This window comes from Hyposmocoma kahamanoa, unplaced genomic scaffold (genome assembly GCF_003589595.1).
Source record: "Hyposmocoma kahamanoa isolate Upper Pololo Valley unplaced genomic scaffold, ASM358959v1 81, whole genome shotgun sequence".
NCBI classification, from domain to species: Eukaryota; Metazoa; Arthropoda; class Insecta; order Lepidoptera; family Cosmopterigidae; genus Hyposmocoma; species Hyposmocoma kahamanoa.
Genome location: NW_020654080.1, coordinates 10,640,678 through 10,660,900, shown reverse-complemented (window position 1 = coordinate 10,660,900; position 20,223 = coordinate 10,640,678). Strand labels below are relative to the sequence as shown.

Sequence of the window (20,223 nt, the reverse complement as noted above, 5' to 3'; positions counted from 1 at the left end):
GTTTGGCTGTGCCCATAAGTTTTGGGAGAGCGTAATGTGAAGTTTGCTTAATATTACAACTGTAAATATCTGTACACTAGTTTACATATTATAAGAAAAATAAAACATAATTTAAAAAAGTGTTTTTTTTGTCAAAGTCTCCGATTTATGAAACCGTCGTACTTACAATAACGATTTTCTAAAAATGTAATTGGTACTAAACACTTTCTATTGTTTTATTTTATTGCTATTCTTTTGCTGGGAAGAACGGTAAAAAGAAGTGAGTTTGTATCTTGGCGACTTCTTGGCAGTTGACACGCAAACCTCTCCAACTTTTAAGCAAAACTCACTAATGTAGGTATGTCTCTACCAATCTATGATTTACCAGCGCTGGGAAAAGGAACAAGTCTGTTTTTATAGTCGCGACAATTTTATAAAGAGACCATGTTTATTAAAAGGCCGTCAGAATTTCAGTCGATACTGGAAAAATCTTTCCTTTTTTATAAATTTCACGTCTCCTGAAGCCGTGGAAGTTTTATTAACCTTCTGAGATATGTGATATGCAGTGGTCGGAATGGGGTGTTCCAAATGTGTAGATAAATGATTACATATAGATTACAAGGAGTAACACACAGTGGCTAAAACCACCAAATATTAATTAATGACTTTTTCATATTCCGAATTTCCGGAAAAAGTTTTATATATATTTTATATATAACATAAAAAGGTGCAAATATGTCACGGATACAAAATATTTACCTATATACTATCAAAATATTCACATTACAGATCCATAGATAATAACATAATAAAAAAATTATAAGTTTTAACTAATGATGATATTGCAGATATTTTTACATTAATGGAATTCTAACCACCCCCCAGCCTCAACCTCATCTCAGGTACGTTATTAATAATTGGTGGTTTTAACCACTGTATGTCACTCCTTGTCTATATTATGTAGATATTTACTTGTTTGGAGCACTCTATTCCGACCATTGGTAATATTTTAAGGTTTCTTTATACACAAAAACTTTTTATACGTTTATTTTATCACCGGAAACTTCTTTATAATATCCGCCAACAACTTCTGAAGTTCAGAATGTTTCGCAAACTGGACGTGTAGCTTAACTCTTCACCTCTTCAGTGCTTCGTCAGTAGGCCTCGAGGCCGGACGTGTGTTGCGTTTTTCTCAGACATATCGTAGCATCGTATTGCTGGAAAGTCGTGCGGATATTTTGGATTTACCTATTTAAAATTGTGATATTTACAGTGTTTGAATGCTATGTAGGACTGTTTTTTAAATTAACGGTAGAGTATGACTAGATACATTTTTATGATATTGGTGTTAGGGAAATTAAATAAATTTTATGAATACATGTTCTTATAAATAATAATAATAATATTAATAAAGTTATCTGACGAGGTTATCGAATTTTTCTAAAATTATAAATATAGTATAATGGACTGTATATATATAATATAAAAGTCATAATCATATAATATATTCAGTCCACATCGACTGGGTAGATATTTTTATATTGTAATTAAGTTTTCTTGAATGGCAGGATATTTCACCACCATGTTATTCATTTATTTTTTGTGAAATTACTCCACTAGTTTGTTAAATTATTAATACGTTTGTAGAAGACGTTGGTTCGCATCCAGCCGGATCGAACGATTTTTTTCTATGTGTTCGATCTTTGTATTAATAATTATTTTTATATTGTTATAAAAAGAGGTAATCAGGAATACAATAAATATTAAATAGTTCTATTTCATTAAATTTTCTCGTCCTACAGATTTTTAAATTTATTCCTGAATTATTATAATCATTCAGTAATAAATGGAGAATAAATGGTATGCCGTGGTAAAAGAAAACCTGCAAGTAATTATTGTCGTTTAAACATTTCCATATTGGGAGTTATGCATAAAACAAAAATATTTTCTACAAATACAATGATAAAAAGATAAAAATAATGAACGTGCTGTAATACTTTACTACCTTAAGGAATCGCCATACTTAGCAAAGCTGAATCGGCTTGAGTCGGTCAGAAAATGTTTTATGTCTATGTAACAAGAGCGAAGAAGGCGCTGTAATCTTTTCAGCTCTAATTTCTCGCTAGTGCAATAAGCATGGTCATAAATTTTTTTTAACTGGTTTAAACTGATTCAAGTGCGTTAGCTACCTTAAGTTGTATGTGCAATCCCCCTTTTCAGTATCGTCATATTGTAAAATGAACCGTTCACGCGATTATGACCACTCTGCCTCACGTAATGAAAATAATTAGTTTTTTTTATGGAACTCGCTCTATCTCAGTCAAATTAATTCAAGTGGCCTTTTGTCACGCGAATTGATGCACCTTTATTGCTGTAGAACTAGGAAAATATCAGTCTTTTTTATTTATTGTAGAATATGTTCCAAAATATGAAAATAGAAAAAAGAATTGTTACATTTAATATTTTATGTAAAGGCAGAACTTACCCCATAGAAGCAGTGGCGGATTTGCAGTCTTGGCCGCCCTGGGTCAGTACCAGAAGCCCCTTTCTCAGCACTCATCCTATACTGGTAGACATATCCATATTAGATACAAAAAATGTGCGAAAGTTATTTAGGAAGACTATTTTTATACGATGCGGTACAGTGCGGCACGCCGTAATGTGTGTGAGCCTTTAGAATATTTAGGTACTTTGAGTTATTTCTTGTTATCAGTGAATTTTTTCTATCACTATTGGCCGCCCTAGGCCCGGGCCTACTGGGCCTTAGGGCAAATCCGTAATTGCATAGAAGTGAGGCATTAGCATTCCATGAATTGATTTTTTTACAGATTACCAAGTAAACCAAGTACGCTTAAACTCGTGTTAAACCTGACAGATCATTAGATGTAGATAGTCAATAATTAAAATATTTTTTTAGTGTCAGGCGTACTCCAGAAAGTTTATGTGAAATACCCATGGTAAATGCAGTGTGTTATAACAACCGAAATATCATATATATATATACAAACTACATGAGATAGTCATCGTACGGTGATAAATAAGATTATCTACTTGTAGGTGTTAAACCAAATTACATTTTATAACTGTAACTGGAATATGCTGGTACTTTTTTCACCGGTTTAATCCCACCTCAAAATTCATCAGTTTAATCAGCTTATCACACGCGTAATCTGTGTGTTAACTCTAGTTAACGTAATATAAATTATAATTATTTTCATTATACATTACCGTTGTTTTCTCAGTACAAACATGGTCATTCCTTCCAAAAGTTTGTTACAATGTTTTGCATTTTTGCATAATTATTTTCCACTTTATTAACTGTATTTCTATGATAAATAGAACTTCTTTAAACAAGCCAGCCTATTTCTAACTATCTTTATCGACAAACTAACTAACTACCTATAACGAGATTGGATTTAATAACTTTGAAGACTCATCGTAAAATTGCAGGTTTAGCTTTGAAGAAAATGTAGAATAATTATGTAGTGATAAGGTAAAGAGCAAACTCATCAACAGGTTGGCAAAGTAGCACCTGATTAAGAGTCGACACTACCTCAGCTCGAATTCAATTTTTTCCCGTACTCATACGATTAATTTTGCTTGGGTCGAGCTTTATTACAAAATTTTTTTGTATACTAATTAATGTATATTGCTTGGTATACGTGTTCTATTTAGTTCAATTGATATATAAAAAAGAAATTGGTATGTGTACAGTACCCATTGAATATAGCGGTTTTCTTGTAAAATTTCGACCTAAGTTTGTGTTATTTTTATATCGTGAAAACGTTTAGGAATCGTGTTTTCACATCGTCTACTAATCAGTGCACATTCTCAATTTTACTATGTATTTTTTCCAAAGCGATTGGTTCAACACTTTCACTATTATGCGGAATCAAATAAAGGGGTTGAGGTTGTATAGACTCTTAAAAACACATTTTTTTGGATACTGAAAGTATCACCTTTTTGGTGTAATAAAGGCTTTACCTGCAAAATGACAACTATTCAGGCGAGAGCTTCAAAGATTCTACTTCTAACGAAATTACTCGCTAACTCTTTTGTGCTTAAATACGAGTTGTCAAATTTCACATATACATAATTTTAAGTATCACTTAAAATTATGTTTATGTTTATGATTCGTGTTATATTTATGACTTTTAAGTGATAAAAACACTTTTGACGTATGATCAGATGTGATTGTATTATAACAAGGGTACGATATATTTTTTTGTAATTAAGGGCTAATTTAACATAATATAATACCGCCTCCGTGGCCGAACGGTTACTACGCTGGTCTGCCAGAGGCCCTGGGTTCGATTAGCGGGCTAGAAGAAATAGTTGTATGGTCTACATTTATTTCTCTAATTAGTTTGGGTGTAATTTATGGTGTTATGTGTTCATGGCACCCGCGACACAAGGTTTCTCTATTGCGGGGCTATATAAACAAAAAATTAAATCTATCTTATATCATGTTCAGTTGCAGTCCGAGTCAAAGAACGCTAAATAAGTAGGGCAAACGTTATTTTGATCCTATTGAATATAAATAAAAACGCAAGATGTAGATAATATGCCATCTTTGCAGTATGTAATATATCACAAAATTTGTATTCTTATTTTTTCTTATTATATTACGCGACCTTGTGCGTTTTTGTCGACTTCTACTTTGCATGTATTAAACTGTATCAATCCATAGAAGTTCCACTGTTATGTACATTTTTCCTGTAAGTAAAATTATAGGTCATTGTCAGAAGAACTATCTCCGACATGTAGTAACATCATAATCGATGTTTTCGTTAGCCATTAAAGCAAGTGGTTAATTTATTTTTATAATTTATTTTGTTCAAATATCCAACAGCTTAATTCAATAACATATTCAAGTGTTAAGTGAATAACGAGTTTCTATGAAAAACACAAAATTTTATTAAACTGTACATGATTCGAAAATACATATTTAATATGAAAAGTGTACAACTTTAGTTTTGGAAGTGTCAATATAATTAATAGTACCTACAAGATTATAATGAAATTACTTACAATGCGTAAGTTTTATTAAAATCTTTTACAATAAACGGATGAAATGTAAAAAAAGAAGTAAACACTAATCCAACAGCGACGAGCGCGAGAAAGATTGCCAGAGCAACCGGCGCTCAAGCACCGTGTGTTCACTTTCTCTCAGCCAATCGCTGCCAAATATTTGTGTATCACGTTTCGCATTAATGCATTATTAATTTATAATGAATATTATCGATTATTTTCTCCGCCTAATGATGTAGGGCAGTTTTGAATGCATGTAACATTGATTTATTTCTGAGAATCATCTCTCTCCTGTCATAATTTGACTCGATAATTGCGCATTGATACGGTTGTGTATGAATTCACTTTGATGACTGACATAATTCGTAGTTACATTAATGAGTCAGTTCAGAATTCGGGTTACATATAATTTCGAATAGACCTATAAAATTATTTCACTAAGGAAATGAAACTATTTTTCCGGATTTAAATCGCGTATATTTGTTTTTTCAAAAACAGGTTAGTTTGAAAAAACAAATATACGCAATTTAAATACGGAAAAATAGTTTAATTTCCTATGTGTAACAATCGCGAAAACCTAAGAACTCGTTATTTCACTAAGTTTAAATAATCTTGTTATAACTAGCAAGGTATAAACTTGTCAAAAAGGTCAAACCAAACAAACATAGTTCATGTTTTAACTGACTTAAAGAAAAGCCTTCTCCTTTTCTTTAAGTCAGTTAAAATTCTCAATTGATGACTGTATGTTTTTTTTTATGTATGTTGCGTGATTACTCTATTTTTGTTGGAAAGGCACCTCGTTAGTGATCCCATTTAAATTTGAAGAAAAAATTCCATCTCTAAGGGCGGCAAACTTTAAAAGGGATTTTTTTGTAGTCTGTACTGAGATTATTTTATAAAAATTTGTAACCTAATTGTTTTTTTTTATAATAGCGGTTCAGAAATCTCTAACACCAATATCGAACTCGCACAACACAAAAGACTATTTTCATTTTCCCCAGTGAATTATAAACAGAAGAAAACTATGCCACACGACATTCCCAAACAGAATTAAACGTAGGACTGTTTGCATATGTAATTCTTCAATTGTGGGACTGTTCACATTACTGTGCAACTTAAGTATACCGCGTACGTGGTATGTGTGACTGCATAGGCGCAGGCGCAAACGGTCGGAACACGAGATCAAGTGAAAGTTAATAATTTCCTGCGCTTTGTGGGAGTCCGGCAGAGACAATGGACCAGCTGTTCCGCCAGCGTCGGATTACCGTGCCCAAGCGGTGAGTATCTTTGTCATCTTGTAACCTCTAATTGCCTTGACAATTTTTTTTTTATAATGTCAAGTGACGGGACGAACAAGCTTGATGGTAAGCTACACGCCTGTCCATAACAGTTGCAGTGCCATTCCCCAGCTTGAAATCGCAAAGATCTGAGGGGCACTGCCTCTGCGCCTGTCACCCTGAGACATAAGTTAACAAGTCCCATGCACGCTTACCCTTCAAAACCGGAACACTGTAATGCTGACATTGCTTGACATGCTTGGCGGCAGAAATAGGTTGCACTGGTGATGCGATGATACGTCTTAGTCTCGGCGATGGAATCGTCACCCAGCTTCGCTATGTTAGCATTAGTAGCAGTAGAGCTCCTTTTGCTTTCACATTCAGTTCGTCCAGGGTAGGACTGCTACCTTACCTATTTCTGCCGCCAAGCAGTAATGTCAGCATTACTGTTTTCCGGTTTTGAAGGGTAAGGGTGCTGGTGAAATTACAGGCCCATGAGACTTGTCAACTTATGTCTCAGGGTGACGGGCACAGTGGCAGTGCCCCTCAGATCTTTGCAATTTAAATCTCTAAGTGGCACTGTAACTGTTATGGACAGGCGTACAGCTTACCATCAGGCGCACGACTTGTTCGTCCCGTCACTTGATATTATATGAAATATATATGTACCCTTGTTGATATAATAAAGCGGCACAAAAGTGCTTTTATCACACGAAAGCCATAAAAATAATACGAACTACATAAAATAAATTATGTGTATGTGATATTTTATAATTCTCCTATTTAAGCCTAAAAAATACTAAATACTAATAAATCAACTAATCACTGATAAAAATGTATGACTTTGCTGATGTGGCTAAATTACACCAAGGGAGGGTAATGCGATTTCAATTAAACTTTCCACGAAAATCGAATATAAATTCTGCATTGCAGACGAATGTACTGACTAAGCTTCACGTGTACCATTGGGGTAATGGATATTCACTTAACTCTATAAGGTCAAGATGGCACAGTACTCTTTCCTTTTGATTGTAACAAATACAGGTATGAACTCTTTTAAGGCGTCTTTCTTTTCAAATGATAATTAATTGCTTTTGTTACTATAATGGTGCTTTGTTACTATTAAATAAATATGTAGTTCTTGAAAATAGTTAATTAAATCAAGACTATTCTATGTCCAATACAGCAATTTAGTAGGTTTTTCGGCCAGGGAAGTACTGCCTATCACCTTATCTATTTCTGGCGTCAAACAGTCATGTGAGCATTGGGTACTGCGTTCCGGTTTTGAAGGGACTTATCAACTTATGTTATAGAGCGTTAGGTCCCAAAAACCTACTTTGAGATTAATAAAACTTTTAAATCCAAGCGCACGACTTGTTCGTCCTGCCACTTGGTATCATAAAAAAAGTCACTACTTAAGTAATCGACAGTACACACTCGTATTGACATCGCTTAACTGTCATTCATAACTGCCATCACTATTCTGGTCATGTGTCTGAGACTTGTAGGTGCTTGTACAATAATCTCACCTCAATGGCTCACCGCGCAACAAAGCGCATTCGGTGCAAATATGGGCATCATTAGCGTAGATCCATATTCCGTACTGCTTGGGGTAAATACGAGCGCGCTCCTAATACGCCTTCACGTTTCTGCTTTCCTGGTCTTTCATATTTCTCTCTATAAGGGTCTTTTCAGAAGTTTCGATTGGCCTAGATAAATGTAACGGTTGTTGAGGCTGTTTAGGAACTAAACAAATGGATTTATTTAATATTTCTAAATACAAGTGTATGTTTTAGCAAAATACCTTATTTTGCAGTAAAGCGTGTCGCATGCATTGTAATAAATAGTAGAAACTGCATTCACGGAAAAACTTTATTAAAGGAAAACTAAACTCTTTTCCCCTTGAACGGGCAAATGATTTAATTGAGATAATCACAACGAAACCAAGCTCTAATTAATAAAACATCGATTGAATAGTTCCCGATTATGTGCATTTCTCGATTATGGTCGCTCTTGTAAACAGTTTTCCTCGAGGTGAACGACACGCGGTGAAGCTCTAGTTTTTGTGACAGATCTCTCGCATTGTTGCCTTCAATAGTGTTGGGATAGCGGCTGATGTCAACGTACCTACACGTCGATATTATGCGATGCAATCTATTACGAGGTGGTCTTGGACACGTTTAGATTTGGATTTTGAATTCAGTCTGTGTAAGAAAATATTGCAACATATGTGACCACCTCTTAAGAACGGGTAACATTCGGAGTCGTATTCTAGAACTCTACTCAATGCTCAAGTCAGGATTTGAGTATGGTTTAAAGCACTCGAAATCATACTCAAGTGATTGTGTTTCCAGTACAATCCTGACTTGAGCATTGAGTAGAGTTCTAGAATACGACCCTTAGTCTCTGTGAAGTAGGTATTTAAGTTTGAAGTCATTGATATGATTAATAAATTATACTGTTTAATAAAACAGTAGCAAATATCACGCATTTCAGTAAAATTATGCGCCTAAAAGCTTTATTTACGCACTGCACAATGAGCATACTTACATATGTATCGTAGGTACCTCTTCTATTTACTTCAAGTGCTGACGTTAACTGTGTACGCCAATTAAGCTTTTTCCTTGTAAAAGCTCCTACGTATAATTATCACATAAATGTTAACAATTTATTAAATTTTCGTACTTTTATAAACCGGTTTTTAATTATTAGGCACCTAATCGGTATTGTAATAATTGAGAAATTAAGTGTTTCACAGTCCTTATTAAAGATTAGGTATAAATTTAATAATTTTTTATCGTTGTTTAGTGGGCTATATAATTAATTTATACACAGTTTCTCATGCGAGAAAAATTATAACAATTTCCTCATATGAGACTGGTAACGTATAAAACAATTATTGCTTGCATTAAAACACGTGTTTCTGCGAATAGTTTTTCTTTTCTCTAGATTGTTGTGTTCCTCATTTGTTTTTAGCTATTTTATGGAGTCTCGACTTGGTAACAATGGATGGCAGTTTTCAGTTCATTGTCTGTACGTCGCTAATTGACATTGCACTAATTAAAACTGTGAACTTGTCGGAAGTAGTTATAATGATGCACTCTAATCGTCTCCGCATAGGAATGATAATGGATTCAGATTTCGTGCTTAATGGTTTATGCTTTTCAAAACATTAACATATTATGGTAAGTATTATTTTTTAAATATGAAAGTCTTCAGTACTAAAAATAGGGTTTCGTACAAATAATTGTAACATCTACAAACAATAACACTGATATTATTGAATATCATGATGTTTTAGTACCTACAATATTTATTTCTTTTTTAACCGACCTCAAAAAGGGAGGAGGTTATCAATTCGATTGTATTTCTTTTTGTGTGTATGTTACCCGATTAGTCCGTCATTTGTTAACCGATTTTGATAACTATTTTTTTGTTGGAGAGAAAGTATATCAGTCTTCCCATTTAAATTGAAGAAAATATTTCACCTCTAAGGGTGGCAAACTAGGGGATGAACCGGTACCCGATTGTTAACGTTGTAGTTTGAGTTTGAAAGTAAATATAAGCATTTTTAAGTCGGTTCCTATTAAAAAAAAAAAAACTTTATTTGTAAATTACTCTACTAGTTCCTTATAATTATTAATTCAAAGGTCGAACACAAACAAAAATTTCTTCGATATGGCATGACTCGAACCTTTGTCAGTATGCCATACTAGGGCCAATTGCCTGAGTAATAACATCATTAACGAGTTATACGTCTCATTCCCGAGCACGGGTCCCCTCTTATGCGGGTTGGGAACTTCACACGTTTTCCTAGGGTTATGAACCTTCTACGGCATGAAGGTTCCTCGCGATGTATTCCTACACCGTTAGCAATAGGTATTGTTACTAAATATGAACAAGTGTACATTAGTGTAAATTATGTTATATAGCTATATTATTATATACATAGCTATACTTAAAACTGGACTGTGTAAGCATCTTCTGGCTCGATCTTGCTCTGAAACTTAGTCTGTATATTTAGTAGTAAGTAGAAGTTTATTTAAGTATATTTATATAAGCAAATGAATATTAGTGCAGGTATATAATATTATGGTCATTTATTATTTGATAATATGATAATGTAACTTTTTAATTTTATTTTTTTTATAATATCAAGTGACGGGACGAGCAAGTCGTGCGCCTAGTGCTGTAAGCTACACGCCTGTCCATAACAGGTGCAGTGCCACTCAGAGCTTTAAACGCAAAGATCAGAAGGGCACTGTCACTGCGCCCGTCACCTTGAGACGTAAGATGACAAGTCCCATTTGCCTATAATTTCATCAGCACCCTTACCCTTCAAAACCGGAACGCAGTAATGCTAACATTACTGCTTGGCGGTAGAAATAGGTAAAGTGGCAGTACTAACCTGGACGAACTCTTTCACAAGGAGCTCTACTGCTACTAAAGTTTTTAATAATGCATTTAAATTTTTATCACTGGCACAATACGTCTCTCTCTCTCTCTCTGTTCAGTTCTCTACCTCAAAGGTTTTCTGGAAGAGATCGCTTTCAGCGATAATGCCGCCTTGGTCCACATTACTTCTTAGTTGTCTATGTACTGTTTTTGTTTTTTTTTTGTGTGTGATCAATAAAGTGTGTATATATCTATCTGTCTAAGTTATAAAGCAAATGGCGCCACTGGTATTGAACCATTGATCTTTTAATTGAGAATCAACCGTAATAGCAAATGACGAATAAATGTAATTTTTTGAATATTTAATTCGCATTATGCAAAAACACTTGTCGCTGATCTGCAGCCGAGAAATTGCATTCATGCTCTAGTTATCGCTGTGACAGCATTGTGCAGTATGCTATCTTACAACAAAAATGCTCTTTACTGTGGTGGACATAAGACGCATAGTGTAACTGATGATATCGCGTACTAGGGACTTACTGCAGTTTTTTTTAATATGAAAGATTTGTAGCAATCATGAGTACATGCTGGTGGAAAAAGATCTAAAGACTCTATGCTTAATAAAAGAAAAACTGTGATTGTATAGGGATTCGATAAATACAATCTGCGGATATTGTGTGGAGTACATACGAGTGAAAGCCAATGCTGTCCTGAGAGTCGAGCATTGGGAGTCCCGCCATAATGTGAATTTTAATTCATTTGTGGTGAGTGTACCAACTCAACATCTGTCGACCTTCATGAAGGAGGACTTTTGTCCGAAGGGTGTCATGTACCGACGTTTCCGAGGACGTTTACTGGATACCCACGTTGCGTCACACGTCGCGGTATGGATCGTGTAAATAAGTGTTATTACAATTTTATGTATGTTAGTCTATAATATGGGTCTTGGTAACATGATTATAAATAAGTAAATAAAATAAAAACAGAATACATACAAGATAATATATCACAACATAATATAGGGACAGGTGCATAAATAAATAGCAAAATACTAAAAGGTAACAAAGAGTAGAGAGTAGAGAAAGCTATGTCAAAGACTTGCAGCTAGATCTATTACACGTCTCAGTAGTAATTTGAATGAACTTGATTCGCTGTCTGATAAATTATAACTACGGTAAGGTACTGTACCGTGTCGGACCAAGATGCCTCGGGACCGGTGAGCCCACGCAGACGAAATTACTCGAATCAACACTTTCCCTTACAAGTGTTACGAGATTTGATGTAAAATTACAAAATACCTTAACTTGCGTTCACGCGTTCGTGTAATACCAGTAACCAACCGATAAAACAGCTGTTTTCCTTGCAATAAGATGCTAAGTTTATTACTTTGTGTATAGGAAACAAGTGATCATAATTGCGTATTAGTAAAAACATAGAAAGGCATTTGACGTTTAAACCGTTGGGACTTAATGTACAAATTGTATGTGAGTAATACAGGTGTTACAACGCGGCTTTATGCATTCTATAGTTCTTACTTACATTTATGACTGGTTACATCACAAGATACATCAGATACCTACACTCATAAATAAGCAGGAGTAACCATTAAGTATCTAAGCGTTTCGTCCGCTACGGGCACTTCCATTGAGAGAGAGACAATACAGAATATTTTTTTATTAGCCGTGTCCCACATTCATTTCTATTTGGGGTCTTGTGGGCCAATGGACAAGAAGATAATTATAGAATTATAGAAACAATGTCTTTAGTTTTCAATACAAGAACAATGTAATATATAATAACTGCCTCCGTGACCGAACGGTTACCATGCTGGACTGCCACGCAGAGGTCCCGGGTTTAATTCCCGGGCCGGGAGAAATATTTGAATGGCCTACATTTATTTCTGTCTCGTGACTTTGGGTGCAATTTGTGGTTGTTTATATGTGTATCCATGCCACCCGCGACACAGGGTTTCCATTCCAGGGGTATGAGTGTGTACGCGCGATTAATGTCTATGGTTGCATATTGTAATCGTGAGTATCATATCCGGAACGGTGGCAACTTAGTAAGGCAAGGTCTGGGTCGACGATCGCCATTATCCACCGGACAGTTAGAGTCACGCTTCACTTCCTACCCCGTTAACGGACGATGCAATCTTGTCATAGTTATGCCCTAACCGTGCTCATGACCATTCAAAGGAGCTCTATTATTATCAAATGTCTTTCATGTGGAGACACATTTTGTATTATTTAGGAAATGAAACAATTTTATGTTTATATTAAATATATTTGTTTTTTGAAACATACCAATGTTTCGAACCCTTTGCAGAACCTATGGTCACGGCTGATCGTCAACCGTGACCATGGGGCAAACAGTTTCATTTTCTACGTGTAACAATCGCGTGAACATGAAACCTCGATATTATATAATTGAATTTTTAATTTATTATTTATGTAGGTTCATCCCTAAAAATTGCGAGACTTTTTAACGAGGAATTCTACCGATATGAACAATTTGTGTCACGAGAACACCTGATTTCTTTTTGCGACTTCAGTAGATTCCCAAAGTAAAAGATCCAGCAAAACGTTTCGAACCACCCTGCATTGTTACACATGACTTAGTAGTTATACATAACTTAGTTTCGTAATAGGTCTCCAAATAAATTATGCATAATAGCACATTTACGTGTTTTGGTAACAAAATCAGAAAGCGTGTTTTGACAAATTTCTACAATCAAAGTGAAAAAACTTTATTCTGGACATTTCTCCACTCTACAAGCATTCGATACTCGATTTTTTTATGATATCTAGTGGCGGGACGAAGAAGTCGTGTGCCTGGTGGTAAGCGACACGCCTGTCTATAACAGTAGCAGTGCCCCTCAGACCTTTAAATCACAATTATCTGAGGGGCACACTGCGCCCGTCACTCTGAAACCGGAACGCTGCAATGCTCACATATTAATATGGCAACAGACATAGGTGAGGTGGCAGTACTTCTCTGGATAAACTCTTTCACAAGGAGCTCTAGTGTTACCAAAATATCTTCTATATTCCTGTCCGGATTTTCAGTTCATAGTAATTGTATGTTCGATTAGTAGAAGCAGGTATACGACATTATGGATTTCTACATCCAACCAGAAATAAACCCAATGTCGGATCGGAGTATTGGAGAAACTTTGTACATATCCATTGCACTATACAATGTTAGTACAAATTTTCCGATGGAAATTCTGTGTGCATTGAAAGGAGAGGAGAGGCTGGTTCTTTATTCATTGTCAATGCACGTTAGGTTGGTAACAAGGATCATTCTTTTGTAACGAAAGTTAACCTATTCAAATCGCACCACAATATGTCTTTGCTCATATAACCCACACGGTTAACTAAACCTCAACAAAAGAATTTGTGTTTTGAAATCTTGTAGCTTAGAAAGCAGCGGGATACCAACGTCGTAGTCGGCATACGACGCTACATTTGAAAGCATGGAGACGGTTATTTTCCTAACATAATCTGTACCTTATCACGGGATATTAAAACAAAACGTGTGATTGCTTACGTAGAAATTTACTTTGATGATGACGTTCCACTCGAAATTATTTGTTTTTGTTTGTTTCAAGTAACCAAAGGCAAACTTCGCATTTTTGTTATATAAATTATGAGTTCTATTGTATTAAGTTTATAGATAATATTTTTCGCGATTGTTGCATATTCTATAAGAAACTAATTGTTTCGAATCTAAAACTGTGTATATTTGTTTTTCAAACAAAACAACGCTTCCAATCCTTTATATATCCAACAGTTCGGATGTACTGTAGGATATTCACTAAAAAGTATCATTCTTTATTTACTCAATAGAATCTGCAAGCTGCTTGAGTGTCATACTCAATGTTTTATAAGGTTAAACAATGTAGAACTCTGGCGGGTATATCAATATAAATACCTAGGCCATTTTGTCACCGACAATTTCAGGGACCACATGTATATCGAGAGGAAACGTAGGGAGCTGGTGGTCAGATGTAATATGGTGGTACGAAGGTTTGTGCGCGGTGAACAAGTAAAAGTCCTGCTTTTTAAAGCGGACGGTCAAGTTTTCTATACGTGCAGCCTTTGGACCGACTATAAGCTTAAGACAATGGTGTTCAGTTGTTGTTGGGGCTGCCACATTTCTGCAGTGCATCAGGCATGTTTGCGCTGACACATAAGGATGACTTAGCCATTATGCGTAAAAAGTCAGCCTCATTGCTTTGCAGCTTGCGTGCCATGTCCAACCATATACTGGAAACCATTGTTAGTAGATGCAATTGACCTTCTATGCGGCAGCTTTTTTCGCCTCGCGTATGAATGAATGTTTAATACCTACTAACAAAACTGGACTGTTTGTTGTCTGAAAAAAAAAGATTATTATTATTATAATGCACATTATCCAAACTACATTTTGTAGTGAGGATAAGTATAAAGGGTTCGGAAATTGAATAACGAACGAAGTTAGATAAATTGAGATTGGTTCGATCTCATTTCGATGATCAGCGTTGCGGTAATTTTCTTGGTACATAACTTGGCTAATTTATTGAATTTCATGTGGAACTCTTGTTATTGTACTCCACACAAAGAACCTCTTCAGAATGTCACAATTATAATGCGACCTTTCTCTAAAAGCATTGTAACAAAATGTTACAGCAGACAGTACTTTCTTAACGGTTTTTTACCTGTACTTTAAGTAGCGTTTCTTTGTCGATACAAATTTATTGAGCTTGTACATCTAAGTTGTATATTTATTGAGATTGTCGAAGTCGCTGTAGTCCGTATTTATTTATGTTAAAATGAATGGGGATTTTACTTTTGCTTAATTATTTCTTACAAAACCAGATTCTTATTAAGTGGGCATCCTTTTAACAGACTGGAGGTACTTAGGATAAAACGGTGATAAAGCTGAAAAATGTGCAAGTTTCTTAATGAATTTACGTGGAAACCAGCATTTTTTAAAAGTGCTTGACACTCATTAATTGCTTGGTGTTAAAGTATGGAATGTTCTGTACAGGAACAATGTCTCAGGGCTACTAGATAGAACATTTAGATCACAACGAATTTAGAAAAGTACATTTCCTAAATTAGTCCTACCGGAGAATCGAACCCAGGACCTCCATATTCAGCGCCCACAATGTAAACCGCTGGGCCACCAAGGTTGTCTTCATTTAATGACGCAGTGACTGCATGCCATCTCAATTGCCTGACGTATGCAATTTATTTGTCAAATACGCAGACCGCGTTTCCGAGGACTGGCGTCAAAAGTGTGGCACCAGGCCGAGACCTACAAAACCACGTAAAATGTCTTATAAAACTACAAATTCGTTCTGCTTGACTTGCCTTTGATAGTCGATACACATACCTTTCTTCTATCCGAGCACTTTCCAGTCGAGTCTTGACTTGAGTCGATTCGAAATTGAGTTCCGTGGAAAGTTGTAAACGTTTCTTTCTCGTCTATTCAACACGATGCTTTGAAATTAGACTGGAAAATGTTAGTAACCCATTAAAAGTATGTCGAACTCTCTATTTTGTTTTTTGAAAAAAGGTATTCTAAAAACTTGTGCATTTTTAAAGGGAATGCATGTTTCTTAGCAAAAGTCAATATAATTTAAATTAAATAATAATATGTAGGTAGTTACACAATTTCCTTATTTACCAAGATGTTAATTAGTACATTAGCTAGCAGCTAGTTTATAAATAAAACAAATCATATAAAAAACTATTATAAGTTTTATTAAATAAATTAGTTTATATAAAATTGCAGCGGTTTCCTGGTAATCGGGAGTAGATGCCATTTCCATTGTATACTTTTTAAAAAGGGAAACATTATGTTTTCTTTTGGTGGTAAATATTTTACCATTATACCATACTATAATAAGATAAGTACGGTAACGCCATTCATACGCAGTAGCACGGTATGTATGTGTGCAGGCCCACTGTTCGCCGTGTGGACGACCCAGAACTATGCAACTTGAGTGCATTGCGAAATTATGTGAAAATGTGCGTCCGCACACGGCACCCGGCGAACGCACACACATACAAACCGCGGTTCTACGTTTGTGTGGAGTTATCATACTTCCCATGTTATGTGTACCTATGATTAGATTGGTTGGCTGGCGGAAGAGGTTGCTATAAGTACGCTTCCGCTAAAATTTGTAGTGATCTGTAAAATTTCCTCCATATATCTGTAAAATTTAATCGTACACTTCCAACTTATCGTAAATATTGTCGCGAATGGCTAGAGGCTTGTATACAGCAGGCTTTTGCGTTTGGAATTGGTTTGATACTGGCAGGGTTAATTATGCTAAGTCTCGATATCCCAAAACACAATATTTAATTACAAACAATACTTTAATGTGGTTATGGCAGAATAACAGAAGGCGTGGGTTCACCGAGACTGCTGAGTCATAAACCATTTTGTCTTGCTAATTAGCACCATGTTCGAGTTTATTATAAAATGTATCACTGTTTTCAAAACAATTAAATGAGTTTATTATAATTATTATTATTACTTGTCTTATTATATTATATTTTCATATATACGGACACAGTTAATTTTCGAAATATTTATATGTTGAATTAATCCTTTTATCTAGAAATTCCTGATTGTATAGCCAGATAGAGAGATTAAATTATAAGCTGACGTCGTAAGCTGATTGAAAGGAACTGAATCCCTTTTATAACATTTATTAATGTTGTGTACAGTCAGTACCAGTAGATATTAAAAAAAATAAAATTCACATGGTATTATAAAAAAGAAATACTCGTACATGTTATAACCCCTTTCCACAGATCAATTGTTTTAAAGACATTATTACATCTTTGGTGGTACACTATACTATAATAGTGGCGCTGGCGGATATCTATCTATATAATCTCGTAACAGTGACACATATCCGCGATAAGCGCAAGACAATGGCACGCAGCGGAAACCGCAGGTTGCACTAGCTTGCACTACTTCAGCTAAATTATACCTTAGAGCATGAGCAAAAGAATTCCGTTTCGCAAAACTCGTTTACACCACAACAGTCGCAGGGGTAGATTAAGACTTGTGATGAACGGGTTCATAGGAGGTTACAGCTCCTAATTACAACGCACTAGTATTTTATTACAATTATTAAACGTCAACAACATGAGTATATCACGAAGTAATGTACGCATTTTGATTTGTGAATATGAAAACTGTAACTTGTTGAAAATTCTTGTAGAGATAGTTTTGAAACCATTGTGGTCAGGTTTAACAGATTTTTATCATTAAAACAAGAAAAACAAAGGCAAACCATGTCAGCAAACTTTCTTGCATCTGCATTGTTAAGACAATAGTGTATTAACTCAAAATATATGTATTTCTTTTACAATCGATGAATAACGAATTACTTACTCACTTCCCAAGAAAGATTTTTGAAATTTATGAATCCGTTAAAGTTTTTTGTAGACATTTGAACAATCTCCTACTTGCCAAGTATATTTAAATATAAAAGGGAAAAAATAATTTCTTATTTTTGAGTAAGGACTGTTTTGTCCGTTCTGGACAAAACAGTCCTTAGTTAACAAAAGTTTGATTCATTTTGAGTTAAGTAGATGTCTTAATTGGTACTGACCATATTGTAACGATGGTTTTATTGACGTATCAAGAATCGAATTTTACGTTCAGCAATACTATAATCTTGAATATCACATATTTTGAGTTACAACACTATTGTAATAGCAGTGCGATATGGTCTCGTCATCAATAGATTAGAAATATTTTCTGAAAATGCCCGCAATGGAAATATATTTTTTTATAAACTTACTATGCAAGCTCACACTTAAGTATAGTTGTGTTGTTAAATACCCTAGGTAGTAGCACAGTTCCTTATCCTAGATTCAGCCGAGCTTACTTGTCTAATTACCTGCTCTTTCTCACACCGTGTATACTGCTTTAACAAAGAACTCTAAATCCTCTAGGCTTAAGGTTGAAAATAAAATGGAAATTAATCAGAGCGTCACTTTGCGTGCATCGGAAGCCAACGTCATATTAGTAACGTTGCAAAAAATTAAATACTGATGGTGCATTGCATAGTAGAAGTTGCTATAAATATGTTAGTTTCTATTATGTTGTGTTTATTTTTATTTTAATACAGAAGGAAGTACTTTAAATATTGTAGACAGGATAGTTTAGTATATAGTAGCAGAAGAGCTCCTTATGAAAGACTTCGTCTAGGGTAGTACTGCCACCCTACCTATTTCTGCCGCCAAGTAGTAATATCAACATTACTGTGTTCCGGTTTTGAAAGGTATTGTCAACTTATGTCTCAGGGTGACGGGCACAGTGGCAGCGCCCCTTAAATCTTTGCGATTTAAAGCTCATAGTGGCACTGCAACTGTTACGGATAGGCGTGTAGCTTTCCTTCACGCGCCGCACGATTTGTTCGTCCCGTCACTAGATATTATAAAAAAAAAGAAAAAAATGTTGGTTCATGGAAACGTTATTTTAAAAGTAACAGTAATCATAGAGTCGAGTAATGTGAGTTGCTCCAAATTGATGTGCGGAATTTAATTAGAAACTTACCATGAGATTTTCGTTGAAGGCAAACATCATGATTGTGATGAAACCTCACATCGAAGAAGGTTCAAAACTTTTGGAAAACGTCCGAAATGAAATCCGTCACCATGAGGCGTGAAAAAGTACTATTGCAAGCAAAGATTCAAAAAAAGTTGCTTGCTGCATCTGGTAATACGGTAATACCATAGATATATGTAACTTATAAGGAATTATGCTTATTGACCCTTTTCAATCAGCATCTTAAAATGTTTTTTTTTTTTTACATTTGATCACTATAATTCCCTGATGGAGTATGCTTTTAATTACTTTTAAAATAAAATAATATCTCCATCAAGTAAAATGAATTATGTACAATGTTTAAAGTAATTTCCCTCCATCTTCATAATCCTGGGCCGCCTTGTATATAGAGTAAGTATTCTGGAGGCTTACTTTGTGTTGATACTGTTTAGGTATGTATCTTCTTAAGACCTAAGAGTTATTTAGTCTAGACAGTGCAATGCAACGAAATTTAGCGCTATATCGGTTGCCATCAGGTTACTATTAAAGACTCCAATTCTATTAATAAGTATTTCTTTAGATTGCTTGCTGTGGCAAATTAACCAGTTAAATTAGCTTAAGCAATATTTTATTTTTAACTGACGTCTCTCTTCGAATTCTCAATTCGACGGCATTTTTTTGTATATATGATACGGGATAACTCTATAATTTGTGAACCGATTTTGACGATTTTTTTTTTGTTGGAAGAGGAGTACCTCAGTATTTGGTCTCATTTAAATTTTAAGGAAATATTCCACTTTTAAGAGTGGCTAACTAGGGGATAAATCCGGTCTCTCGCACTTTCGGGTAAGTGATTTCAATGAAATTTGGCAAATAGTGTAATTCCACGAACTTTTCAAGTCGGTTTTTTTATAAAAAAGTTACAATGATTTAATCAGTAATTAATGACATGTCAATTAGTTACTGCGTGTATAATAAAATA

General features: G+C 34.9%; 1 protein-coding gene across 2 annotated transcripts in view; it reads left to right on the top strand.

Moving 5' to 3' along the window:
- Positions 1-1,142: 1,142 nt before the first annotated feature.
- LOC113234122 (heparan sulfate 2-O-sulfotransferase pipe) overlaps positions 1,143-20,223 on the top strand; it is a 129,084-nt gene continuing 110,003 nt past the window's right edge. The window contains exons 1-2 of one of the 2 annotated variants that reach the window (XM_026469382.1): positions 1,143-1,290; positions 6,012-6,287. In XM_026469382.1, the coding sequence (XP_026325167.1) occupies positions 6,244-6,287 (44 nt within the window). In that variant the 5' untranslated portion in view covers positions 1,143-1,290; positions 6,012-6,243. Of the gene's footprint in view, positions 1,291-5,972; positions 6,288-20,223 lie in introns of those variants that run through there. The other variant, XM_026469381.1, reaches the window with a different exon arrangement.